This window comes from Rhinoraja longicauda, chromosome 3 (assembly GCF_053455715.1).
Source record: "Rhinoraja longicauda isolate Sanriku21f chromosome 3, sRhiLon1.1, whole genome shotgun sequence".
NCBI classification, from domain to species: Eukaryota; Metazoa; Chordata; class Chondrichthyes; order Rajiformes; family Arhynchobatidae; genus Rhinoraja; species Rhinoraja longicauda.
The window spans coordinates 42,775,619-42,789,579 of NC_135955.1; the positions used below are offsets into that span (position 1 = coordinate 42,775,619).

The 13,961-nt window shown below is 43.1% G+C and overlaps 1 protein-coding gene across 5 annotated transcripts in view; it reads left to right on the forward strand.

The window, feature by feature from the left end:
- Positions 1–13,961, forward strand: part of mtap (methylthioadenosine phosphorylase) — a 100,664-nt gene that overhangs the window by 72,868 nt on the left and 13,835 nt on the right. For all 5 annotated transcript variants that reach the window (XM_078396043.1, XM_078396046.1, XM_078396044.1 and 2 more), the window contains 2 exons: positions 3,856–3,958; positions 6,732–6,971. In XM_078396043.1, the coding sequence (XP_078252169.1) occupies positions 3,856–3,958; positions 6,732–6,971 (343 nt within the window). The remainder of the gene's footprint in view (positions 1–3,855; positions 3,959–6,731; positions 6,972–13,961) is intronic.

Here is a 13,961-nt window from a genome sequence, read left to right on the forward strand (position 1 = left end):
GAGAGAAAAGATGTGCAACAAGCAGCTCAGAGTGACAATCACATAACAGTAACAGAACTTTATTGTCATTCGGTACAGATACCGAACGAAATTACAGCAGTCACAGAACACAACAAAAAAAAGAAAAGAACACAGGACACACGACCCCAACACAAACATCCATCACAGTGACTCCAAACACCCCCTCACTGTGATGGAAGGCAACAAAACTTCCACTCTCTTCCCCCATGCCCACGGACAGGCAGCTCGACCCCTACCGAGGCGACCGACACACACAGCCCCCGCAAGGGGATGGAAGGCCCCGCGGCCGAGCCGCACCGGGCGCTGCCAAGTCCCGCGGCCAAGCCGCGCCGGCGATGTTAAGTCCAGCGGCCGAGCCGCGCCTGGCGATGGAAGGCCCCGTGGCCGCGCCGGGCGCTGAACCGTTCCGCGGCCGAGCCGCGCCGGGCGATGGAAGGCCCCGCGGCCGAGCCGCACCGAACGCTGAAACGTCCCGCGGCCGTACCGGGCGATGGAAGGCCCCGCGGCCGAGCCGCGCCGGGCACTGTTAGGTCCCGCGGCCGAGCCGCGCCGGCGATGTTAAGTCCAGCGGCCGAGCCGCGCCGGGCGATGGAAGGCCCAGCGGGCGATGGAAGGCCCCGCGGGCGATGGAAGGCCCCGCGGCAGAGCTGCGCCCCGGGGAAGAGACGTAATAAAAGAAAGGTTTCCCCCACCCCACCACCCCCCGCCCCGCCCCCCCCCCCCCCACACATATACAGCCAAAAACAGAAACAAAAACCATCTCAACACCGACACACAAACAAAAAAAAAGGAAAAAAGACAAACAAACTGCCAGCGAGCCGCAGCCGTTAGGCGCAGCCACACGATAACCTTGCTTAGTCTCCCTTTCGTAAACCCCACACATCATTTGCGCGCCTGCACAATTAGAAGCATAGAATGGGAAAAGTATTATATCGTGTAGGAAAGAACTGCTGATGCTGGTTTAAATCAAAGATATATATAAAATGCTGGCAGCATCTCTAGAGAGAAGGAATGGGTGTTGTTTCGGGTCGAGACCCTTCTTCAGAATATATAAAGTATAATATGGCCTGGTGCCATAAGGAGAGCAGTTGGGAGGAGAATATTCCAAATGGATATTGAGAGATTGAGTGGTTATTGAGTGGAGCAACTACAGCAGATTGCTCACCTGTTTGTCAACTTGTTGTGGTGTGTTGGATCGATTTACAGTCCCACCCAGGTTTCTGTTACTAAACTCAGAAACATTTTATTTCCTCGCCAAAATTATTGATGCAGTTCAATATTTGGGCCCCAGCTATTTTGAATAGCTGGGACCCAAACACGGGCCTGTGTGGGCTACTCCACCATACCTAGAGACTTCTGAAATCTAACACATCACATCTACTGGTTCTCCCTTAATTATTCTATCAGTTATACCCTCAAAAATAACTCCACTAGGTTTGCTAAACACTGTTTTCTTTTCATAAATTCCTGTGGCTGTTGTCTATTCTCATTAATATTTTCTAAATGTCCTGTACTCACATCCCTTATACAGTATTTTTCCTAGTGCTGATGTTAAGGCAACTAACTTGTAGTCCCCTGTGTTCTTGCTGCCTTTTTTAAATATTAGGGCTATATTTGCCACTCTCTAATCTGCATAACTGTTCCATAGTCTTTAGGATGTTGGAAAATAATAGCCAAGTTCTATGGTTATCTCTTTTCACCATCACTTTTTTTTTAACTGAAGTTAATTCCCTTTAATTTTTCCTTTTCATTAAACCCTCATTCCCTGCCATTTCTAGTAAGTTTATCCTGTTCCTCCTTAAGGTCCTGAAATTGCCCCATTTTTTTCTTTGACTATCCATTTAGTTCCCAATTAGTTTCAGAAACTGGGTTGGGAAAGGGGTAATTAATAATTGTGCTGGAGATAGAAAACAGAGTTGAAGTAATTTGGAAAATACGGAATGTAGTGAAGTACTAGGTGAGGTCAGAGGTTCCTCATCACATTACGAGATGGAGAAGAGGTGAGAGTTGAATTTGTTAGACCCATACAGTGGACATGCGTAAGATGAAGAGGCGAGTCCTGTCTGAAGAAAAATACTGTTTTGAATGCTCAGGTGCAGACAGTGGTATCATAGAGTCCTAGAGTGAAAACAGACCCTTTGGCCCAACGTGCCCACACCGACCAACATGTCCCAGCTACACTAGTCCCACCTGTCAGCATTTAGTCCATAGCCCTCCAAACGTGACCTATCCATGTGCCTATCCAACTGCTTCTTAAATGTTGGGATAGTCCCTGCCTCCTCTGGCAGATTGTTCCACACATCCACCACCCTTTGTGTGAAAAAGTTACGCCTTAGATTCCTATTAAATCATTTCCCCTTCACCTTAAACCTATGTCCTCTTGTCCTCAATTCTCCTACTCCGGGCAAGAGACTCTGTGCATCTACCCGATCTATTCCTCTCATGATCTTATACACCTCTATAAGCACCCCTCATCTTCCTGTGCTCCAAGGAATAGAGTCCCAGCCTACTCAACCTCTGCCGACAGCTCAGATCCTATATTCCTGTCAACGTCCTCGTAAATCTTCTCTGTACCCTTTCCAGCTTGAATCATCAGAGAAATGTAATGGAGACGCATGATGAACACAAAAAGCTGGAATAACTTAGCGGGTCAAACAGCATCTCTGAAGAAATGTACTGAAATCCAGGAAAATTTTGTTTTAAGTAGTTGTGGATAAACTTAATATAAACATCAGTCTATAGCTTTCCTTACAGATGGTAGGGGAAGTCCAGGGAGGGAAAGAAAAAGGAAAAGGTGGAGTACCCAGCAAATTAAGAGATGGGTGGGAATTTGAAATGAAGTTAAAATAAATTCTCAACATGAAGGCGAGGGCGGAAGCAGCTCTAAGAGTCATCAATGAAACGGAAAAAGAGGTTAAGGAAGACTGTCCAAATAGGACTGGAACAAACATAATTCAATGTGTGCAGCAAAAATACAGGCATAGTTAGGACCTGTGTCAGTTCCAACAGCATCATAGTTAGGACCTGTGTCAGTCCCAACAGCATCATCCTTTAGGGATAATGACTGGAGTTGAAGGAGAAGTTAGGCAGGCTTCTGACAAGTTCACTTTGCCTAGGCAGTGATGGTGCATGAAGATTTACTGGATTACTATTCAGGAAAGAAGTTCATGCTGATCAGATCTTGGAGTGTAAAGGTCAAAGACGTGGTTGGACATCTAAGGTCTGAGGCCATGAGATAAATTTAATAGTATCCTGGAAAATGATTAATTGATGTTCACTGTAGGTGTTTCATTTCAAGATGAGACCGATATAATTGTCAGAGACGCAAGCACCTAGATATTGAATTGTGCAGTATCAGGATTTTATTTGCTGAACAATCCAATGATAGAGCAAATGGTATTGAGAATTGGGAATTTAATTATGAGTCGTGCAATATCCACCTTTTTTAGTTCTGGATTTCTGCATTTTAATGGTATCAACACACATGCTGTTCCCCCACAACACTACACTGCGAGAGGCATAGCGAGCGGCGGGTTTTGCCTACTAAAATGGCGGATGTCCTGCTCCTTTGCATACTATACTTCAATATTAGGCGATTTCAACGGAGTGGTTCATCTTGCTGCTCCACTATCTTTGGTCTTGTCTGCTGCGAAATGTTTTACTGGTGCGCTCATGGGTGAAATATTTATGAACACTACAAATTGTCTATCTCATGCTTTCAAAAACATCGATTAAATTTGAGGCAAAGATATTTGTTTTCCAATTATTTATCATTATTGCATGTCTTCTGTATAAATTGATAAGTCCATGTTATTTTGTTTCATTCAATTACAGAACTACAAAAAGGCATCAAACATTTTATGGTGGGAGTCCAACCAACCCAGTTGGAATTTGTCACATTTCAATGGAAGACCCATTCTGTAAGAGAAGCAGAGAGGTAAGCATCATACAAGTGAATAACCTGCCGTCTCATTAATTTGAATCTGAAATAGTGCAAATAACTCTCCTATGGCATCGTGCTTATTCAATATAATCTTCTAAATAAGATAGGCAATCCCTTTCCTGCACAGACGGCTGGCTCAGGATTTTCTTTCAAAAGCTCATGGTGGCATAGCAGTAAAACGAGAAGGTAGTGCGACTTGCGTGGGGGAGGGATAGAGAGAGAGAGAGAGAGAGAGAGAGAGAGAGAGAGAGAGAGAGAGAGAGAGAGAGAGAGAGAGAGAGAGAGAGAGAGAGAGAGAGAGAGAGAGAGAGAGAGAGAGAGAGAGAGAGAGAGAGAGAGAGAGAGAGAGAGAGAGAGAGAGAGAGAGAGAGAGAGAGAGAGAGAGAGAATAAGAGAGAGAGAGAGAGAATGAATAAGAGAGAGAGAGAGAATGAATAAGAGAGAGAGAGAGAGAGAATGAATAAGAGAGAGAGAGAGAATGAATAAGAGAGAGAATGAATAAGAGAGAGAGAGAATGAATAAGAGAGAGAGAGAATGAATAAGAGAGAGAGAGAATGAATAAGAGAGAGAGAGAATGAATAAAAGAGAGAGAGAATGAATAAGAGAGAGAGAATGAATAAGAGAGAGAGAGAATGAATAAGAGAGAGGGAGAATGAATGCCGGGGCGACCTGAAGAGAGATAAATCAATATTCATACCACTGGTCTGTAAGCTGCCCAAGCGATTCATACCACTGGGCTGTATACCCAACAAACAGCTATAGTGCCCTCCATAATGTTTGGGACAAAGACCCATCATTTATTTGTTTGCCTCTGTACTCCACAATTTGACATTTGTAATACAAAAAAATCTCATGGTTAAAGTGCACATTGTCAGATTTTAATAAAGGCTATTTTTATACATTTTGGTTTCACCACATAGAAATTACAGCAGTGTTTATACATCGTCCCCCCATTTCAGGGCATCATAATGTTTGGGACATCGCACTGTCATGTAAATGATAGTAGTCATGTTTAGTATTTTGTTGCATATTATTTGCATGCAATGACTGCTTGAAGTCTGCGATTCATGGACGTCACCAGTTCCTGGGTGTCTTCTCTGGTGATGTTCTGCCAGGCCTGTATTGCAGCCATCTTTAGCTTGTGCTTGTTTTCGGGGCTAGTCCCCTTAAGTTTTCCCTTCAGCATATAAAAATCATGCTCAATTGGGTTCAGATCGGGTGATTGACTTGGCCACTGAAGAATTGACCATTTTTAGCTTTGAAAAACTCCTTTGTTGCTTTAGCAGTATGTTTGGGATCATTGTCTTGCTGTAGAATGAACCGGCGGCTAATGCGTTTTGAGGCATTTGTTTGAACCTGTGCAGATAGGAAGTGTGTTTACACTTCAGAATTCATTATGCTACTACCATCAGCAGTTGTATCATCAATGAAGATAAGTGAGCCAGTACCTTCAGCAGCCATATATTCCCAGGCCATAACACCCCCCACCACCGTGTTTCACAAATGAGGTGGTATGCTTTGGATAACCTGGCCATCCTATTTTTGTGGCTAACCAGTGGTTTGCATCTTGCAGTGTAGCCTCTGTATTTCAATTCATGAAGTCTTCTGCGGACAGTGGTCACTGACAAATTAACACCTGACTCCTGAAGAGTGTTTCTGATCTGTCGGATAGGTATTTAGGGATTTTTTTTTCTTACAGAGAGAATTCTTCTGTCATCAGCTGTGGAGGTCTTCCTTGGCCTGCCAGTCCCTTTGCCATCAATAAGCTCACCAGTGCTCTCTGTCTTCTTAATGATGTTCCAAACTTGGTTTTGGTAAACCTGTTTGGCTGATGTCTCTCAGTTTTATTCTTGTTTCTCAGTCTCATAATGGCTTCTTTGACTTTCATTGGCACAACTTTGGTTCTCATGTTGATAAACAGCAATAAAAGTTTCCAAAGATGATGGAAAGACTGGAGGAAAGACTAGGTGCTGAGAGCTCTCTTATACCTGCATTAAGGAGGCAATTAAACACACCTGAGCAATTACAAAGACCTGTAAAGCCATGTGTCCCAAACATTATGGTGCCCTGAAATGGGGGTACTATGTATAAACACAGCTGTAATTTCTACATGGTGAAACCAAAATGTATAAAAATGGCCTTTAATAAAATGCGACAATGTGCACTTTAACCACATGTGATTTTTTCTATTACAAATCTCAAATTGTGGAGAACAGAGACAAATAAATAAATGATGGGTCTTTGCCCCAAACATTATGGAGGGCACTGTAACAATGGTCTGTTTCCTTTATCGTTGTTACTTTTTTGCATGACTTTTATTCATTGTTCTTTATCTCTACGTCATCATCTCTCTCTCTCGTTTCCCTTACCCCTAACCAGTCTGAAGAAGGGTCGACCTGAAACGTCACCCATTCCTTCTCTCCAGAGATGCTGCCTGTCCTGCTGAGTTACTCCAGCTTTTTGTGTCTATCTTCGGTTTAAACCAGCATCTGCAGTCCCTTCCTACACATTTTGTCAGTTACCCACTGGGAATCTCAAAGAAAAATCCACCCCATGTGATAACCTCTACCCTGTTCTCAGGGTTGCAGCTCAATAAACAATGGAGACTGTTAAAAGTGGAGCCCGACCTTTGTATTAATACATTTGTATTAATTGCTGGTAATATCCAAACAATTGGTTAGAAACTTTTCGAAATGTGATGCTTTTATCAGCATTGCTGATGTGATGATCTTCAGCTTCCTAATTGTTTTATAATCTCCATTTCAAGGTGTTAATAGATGTTGTGAAGAAGCTGGGTTTTAAGTACCATGCAAAGGGAACCATGGTTACAATTGAAGGACCCCGTTTCTCCTCTCGAGCTGAGAGCCTGATGTTCCGTCAATGGGGTGGTGATGTCATCAACATGACCACAGTTCCAGAAGTCGTACTCGCTAAAGAAGCAGGCATCAGCTATGTGAGCTTTGCCATGGCGACTGACTATGACTGCTGGAAGGAAAATGAAAAGGCGGTTAGTATTGTGTCTATAATAGTGTGTCCTATTTCCATCGATTAATCAATAATCTGCCAGGCAGAGTTACTGCTATTTGACTTGCTGACTTGGGTCAATTATCCCTGCTGTGGTTTTCCATAAACTTTTCTTGGCTTGTCTGATGAGAACCACAGCCAGTCACTTTAAAGGATAATAGTTTGGGTGACATTCTAATTCCAACCCTGTAAATAAAATAGTGATGGGAAACTGAGGCATCGTTCAGTCTGTCTCTCTATTCGTTCTCTTCCCCTGGACCGAGACTCGTGTTAAATATTCAATCCCACTTCAGTGTGCCTGCATGTGGTCTGCATCTTATCTTCTCATAGTATAACTAACACATGGTCAATGAATGCTGTTATACTGTAGATAACCTTATTGCAAACACAGACTGTTCATGGTGAGCAGAGAAAATCTGTGCATCATGTATAATATGAGTTCTGGAACAGATCCATTGTTTTATATTCCTGAACCTATAGGACTTCTTCTAGAATTGTTAGGTCTAGAAGTAGCTTTCTAAATGAGCAGGTGGACTTAATCTGGATCCAGATACTGAAACATTTCATAACATACATAACTCCTTGTGTTCATTTTACAGTTCATGCAAGTAACAGAAAATAAGTCAGAAAATGGTCAATGAAAGTTATCAAGCACAAAAGGTTTTCAAAAGTGAAGTGATGTGCTGAATATTAAAATGGATGTTGTAGTTCCCTCCCCCAGCCCCCACCGTATGATTCTGTTTTAGAGAGTTATCATGAAAAGTCAAATGAATGGAAGACTGATGGACCTCAGTGCAGACTTTATGTGGACAAGTCACATCTCTATTTCAGTTTTTCATATTCCTTCATTAGGGTTTTTCATTTAAAAATTGAATAGAGTGTTAGCGTTGTCTAACCTTGCTTGACCCCAGACTGCGGTGGCTCTATTCATTAGAATATGGCTTATGTGCCATACATACAATGGAGACAAATATCTGAGAGCCTTCTCTATTTGAGAGGTATTCTCTACATTCCTTCGTAGTTGATAGAGGCAAAAAATAAGTAAAGCTGAAGAATGTGTGCATAGTGATTGATTCCAATCCCTGCATTTTTAGAGTTGCTACAAGTTGAAGACTGTACCAATTGTACCTCTTGATGGACAAATCCACACTGCATTTTGAGGAGCTGAACTGTTGCTGGAAGGAAATTGAGAAACATGGTGATGATTTTCCCTGTGATAGAAAAAGAAAACAGAAACAACAGAAATATCATTGTGTTGTTACTGCAATTTTATTTTAATCCTGTTTTATAAATTATTTATTGCGTGTTTACTAATGCAGTACAAGGTTTTGAAATGAAAAGGAAAAATATTTCATCCCGGGATCTTCTGATGTGGATATTGAAATTCACAAGCTACTTAATAAGAAATATTCCACTTCATGATGCAGCACATTTAGGAGATATATAATGGAAAATCCTGTGTGTCTAGTCCTTGTGAAACCCTCACATTGCGAACTCTATCCCCAAGAAAGGGCAAATCACAGAGGGGGAGTCGTAGAGTAGGAGGGCAGGGGAAATCACAGAGGGGGAGTCGTAGAGTAGGAGGGCAGGGGAAATCACAGAGGAGACATGCTCTCCGTCTCCTTGATAACTTCCGGTTCCCAGGCCACCACTCCCTCATCTTTACCATGGATGTCCAGTCACTCTACACTTCCATCCTCCACAAGGATGGTCTTGAAGCCCTCCGTTTCTTTCTCGACGGTAGAACCAGCCAATCCCCATCTACTAACACTCTCCTCCGCCTAGCAGAGCTGGTTCTCACCCTTAACAACTTCTCCTTTGACTCCTCTCACTTTCTCCAAACCAGAGGCGTAGCTATGGGCACTCGCATGGGCCCTAGCTATGCCTGCCTCTTTGTTGGGTACGTCGAACAATCCCTGTTCCAGATGTACACCGGCCCCATCCCCTGCACCTCCTCCAACCTCATCTATTGTATCCGCTGCTCTAGATGTCAACGTCTACATCGGCGAGACCAAACGCAGGCTCGGCGATCGTTTCGTTCAACACCTTCGCTCAGTCCGCCTTAACCAACCTGATCTCCCAGTGGCTGAACACTTCAACTCCCCCTCCCACTCCCAGTCTGACCTTTCTGTCATGGGCCTCCTCCAGTGCCATGGTGAGGCCCACTGCAAATTGGAGGAACAGCACCTCATATTTCGCCTGGGCAGCTTGCAGCCCAGCGGTATGAACATTGACTTCACCAACTTTAGATAGTTCCTCTGTCCCTCTCTTCCCCTCCACCTTCCCAGTTCTCCCTCTGTCTTCCTGCCTCCACCTATATCCTTTCTTTGTCCCGCCCCCCCCCCCGACATCAGTCTGAAGAAGGGTCTCGACCCGAAACGTCACTTCTCTCTTGAGATGCTGCCTGACCTGCTGAGTTACTCCAGCATTTTGTGATCCCCAAGAAAGGGGATAGATCTTGGAGACAAAACTCAATGTAAGAATGGGAGTGCTGCAATCAATGAGCATGATATCAGGGCATTAATCTGGTAACTATCACTTAAGACCTCAATCGAACAGCATCATAGACTGCAATAGATTATAGTGATCAGTTGGAATCTAAAATGAAGTAACATTCCCAGGAAATGCTGCAATATATTTGTTTTAACCTGTTTTTTCTAATGGGGGTATTTATATTTAAGTGTCCTGTGCCATTATTACAGCCAGCGTTCCACTATCTCATCCAAATTCTCATAGTTCACATGAAATCAGCAGATAAGTATGAAGCAGCTCATCACAAAGGGCATCACATCTGATCCTGGCACTGATGTCTATTCACTCATTTTCAGTAGGGATTGGTTAAAGATAAAGAGCAAAAACATTTCCGTCAACTCTTCACCCCTTAAACTAAGGAGTACTGGAGGTACAAGAGACTTCAGATGCTAGAAACTGGAGTAAAAAACAATGCTGAAAGAACTCAATGGGTTCAAGTAATATCTGTGGAAGCAAAAGGATTGTCAACGATTTGGGTCGAGACACTGCATCATGTCCTAATGTAGTCTCGACCCATAACGTTGGTCATCCTTTTGCCTCTGCACATGCAGTTTGACCTGCTGTTCATCCAGCAGTTTGTTTTTGGAGGGGTATAGACATCAATATTTGTTTTACAGTTACCATCTGGGCTAAGTATGGTATAACTTAACCCAAACTAGTGATTCTAGTAAGGACAAACACCACTTGAGCCAAGCAGTTGAATACGGATAGTACATTAATCACAGAAACATTAATTTTTGGTGTTCTATGTTCTATGGTGTTCCAGGCCCTATGGATTACACTCAGTGTGTAAACTACTGAGTTTGTAAATGAACTTTTGGATTTTAAATTTAGAGATATAAATTACAAACCCATTGTGATGGGGAAAATTTTTAATGAAAATAATTAAATAAAGCTGGAATTAATTTTTCTAAAGTTGATCTCTAATGTTAACCACGAAATTGCTGGAAAAAATAACGCGGTCACCAAATTCCTTCAGGGAAGGAGATCTGACATGCTGATTTAACCTAGCCCATATGTGACACCAGGCCCACGAATCTGGTGGACTCTTATCTGCTTTGTTAATTCGGAGAAGATTGGGGATAGATGATATGTACTGGAAATCCTATCAATTTCGGCACCCTGTGAATGAATGGGAAAAATACCAGCATGGAAATTTCATACATTAAGAAGCATTAAAAAATACATTTTTGTCTAAGCCCAGTAGCAAGATGGCTTTGATACGATGGCTGTTAAGTGCCAATAACTGAATATTGGTCACGTTTGTAATGTGGGAAAACTTCACAGTCATTGTGCAGTCAATAAACTCCCAGAAAACACAAGGCGTTAACAATAAGCCAGGGTGTTTTAATAACGTTGTTTTAGGGAATATTATTGTCCAGCAAACTACAATGGAGATGATTCCCAGCTCATTCGTAAGATTATGGGATTTGTCATGTACACACAAAAGACCAGATGGGAAATCATAATCACAACTTCAACAGCACAGCACTCCCTCTGATACTATGCTCAAGATACTCAAGTAGGACTTGAACCTAAACCATCCTAATACAGAGGCAAGAATGCTCCCAACTAATGCAGGAGGAATATCAAATTACAAAAAGAGTGTGCTGTACAAGAAAACTATTTAAGGAGATAAAAGGAGATGTGTGGAGCAGGTTTTTTTACATCGAAGTTGGTCGGTATCTGGGGCACGCAGCCAGGGGTGGTGGTGGAGGCAGATATAATAGTGGTGTTTAAGAGGCTTTTAGATAAACTCAAGGATAGGCAGGGAATGGAGGTGTACAGGCAGAAGATGTTAGTTTATCTGGGTGTTACGTTCTTCACAGACATTGTAGGCCAAAGGACCTATTTCTGTGATTGATGTATTGTTCTATGTTCTAATTGCAGTGGTGATTGGCTAATTTATCTAATGAATTAAAATGTGTTTGTGTCCACTATAAGTGAAATGTGAGTAGTATACTCAAGCTTTGTTTGCTGGGGAAGGATAGTTTCTGCAGTTCCTGTAACTGACCCCGGTAATCAGTCCCCAGGCGCTGATTTTTTAAAACTCACTGTTCATAACGATACCATATCCTTCTCACTTCCTGTACCTGAGTGTTTGCTAAGCTAGCTGCTGGTGAAATGCTTGCCAGAAAAGACTTAGTCATCCCCGGAATCATAGTGGCAGTGTTCCGCTTTCCGGATATCAGCTGAGCTTTTGAACCATCGAGTATTGTTGACAGCTTGGATTCACTGCGACCCATTGAACTTGCTTATTTGGGAGGATAAGATTTAGGTTTAATTGGGGAGGGAAAGGTGACTATAAGGAAATCAGGGCATGGCCTGCTGCTGTGAAATGTCTTAATTTGCAATTTTATAGTATAATATAACATTGTTGGCAATGCTGCAAATATTGTTCTTGCAGGGTTCTGGGAGAATTTATTGCTGGACGAGGCAGTACTTGCTGAATCACACTTGTGGTTTGGCACATCTGTCTTTACTCTTTACGGAGCAGAATAGTAGGAATGTCAGCCAGTGCAGTGGTTCTCTATATTAATAATTAACCTTTGCTTCACATCACATGCCCAATAGCCTCAAAGAACATGTATGATAGGGTTCATGTGAAATTGTGCCTTGTAGCAAATCTTCTGTCATGCTCGAGGCAAACCTTAATGTGCAAACATGGACAAAGGCACCTTATATGCTCCACAGATTATAGATGTCCAGCGATCCAAATTTGGCAGAGATGGATTTGGATGGGAATAAGTGGGAAGCCTTCAGCGTCTCAAATTGAGCAGGATGTCATGGGTGTGATTCCAACTGTAGGCTCTTGGAGACACGATTAGGCAAAAACCTTATGGTGGAGGGAATATGAGAAGCAGTTGGGAAGTGTGAATGAAACTGATAGTGAGGGCAGGGTGGGAGTAATCAACAGGCCAGATTCCCCAAGCAGGGCTTTCTTAGAGAATGAAGGTCAAAGTCTGACTCAGTGAGCACAGAGCAATTAAGACTGACCTCTATTTCATTGTAAAACAGCCTCGGCTACATTGTTATATCCCATGTAAGATTGGAGGCCTGTGACCAGTGGTGTGTCACAGAGATCGGTGCTTGGTCCACTGTTTGCTTGTCATCTGTATTAATGATTTGGATGACAAAGTTGTTAACATGGTTCATAATTTTACGAGTGAAACCAAAATTGGTGATTTAGTGGACGTTGAAGGGGGTTCTGTAAGATTACTGCGAGTGTCAGGGGTAATGGGGAGAAGGCAGGAGAATAGGGTTGAGAGGGAAACGGTATTTTTATACATTTTGGTTTCACCATGTAGAAATTACAACAGTGTTTATACACCGATCAGCCAAAACATTATGACCACTGACAGGTGAAGTGAATAATATTGGTTATCTTGTTACAATGGCACCTGTCAAGGGGCGGGATATATTAGGCAGCAAGTGAACAGTCAATTCTTTAAATTGATGTGTTGGATGCAGGAGAAATGGGCAGGAGTAAAGACCTGAGCGACTTTGACAAGGGCCAAATTGTTATGGCCAGATGACTGGGTCAGAGCATCTCTGAAATGGCAAGGCTTGTGGGGTGCTCCCAGTCAGCAGTGGTGAGTACCTACCGACAGTGGTCCGAGGAGGGCAAACCACAAACTGGCGACAGGGTGTTGGGCGCGATGCGTGAGGGCAACGAAGGCTATCATAGAAACATAGAAAATAGGTGCAGGAGGAGACCATTCGGCCCTTCGAGCCGGCACCGCCATTCATTGTGATCATGGCTGATCGTCCCCAATCAATAACTCGTGCCTGCCTTCTCCCCATATCCCTTGATTCCACTAGCCCCTAGAGCTCTATCTAACTCTCTCTTAAATCCATCCAGTGATTTGGCTTCCACTGCCCTCTGTGCCAGAGAATTCCACAAATTCACAACTCTCTGGGTGAAAAAGTTTTTTTCTCAGCTCAGTTTTAAATGGCCTCCCCCTTATTCTAATTCTGTGGCCCCTGGTTCTGGACTCACCCAACATTGGGAACATTTTTCCTGCATCTAGCATGTCCAGTCCTTTTATAATTTTATATGTTTCTATAATATCCTATATGTTTCTATAAGATCCATACCCATCTCGTCTGGTCCGAACCGACTGTGGGAAGACGACAAGGCGGTGAAGGGAATGAGATGCCCTGGCCAATGTTCTGCTCAGAAACCCTGAGTCCGGCCATTCATGTGGACGTCAATTTGACACGTGTCACCTCCTAAACATTGTTGCAGACCAGGTACACCCCTTCATGGCAATGGTTTTCCTGGATGGCAGTGGCCTCCTTCAGCAGGATAATGCGCCCTGCCACGCGGCACGCATGATTTGGGAATGGTTTGAGGAACATGATGAAGTGTTCACAGTGTTGCCCTGGCCTCCAAATTCTCCAGATCTCAATCCGATTGACCATCTGTGGGATGTGCTGG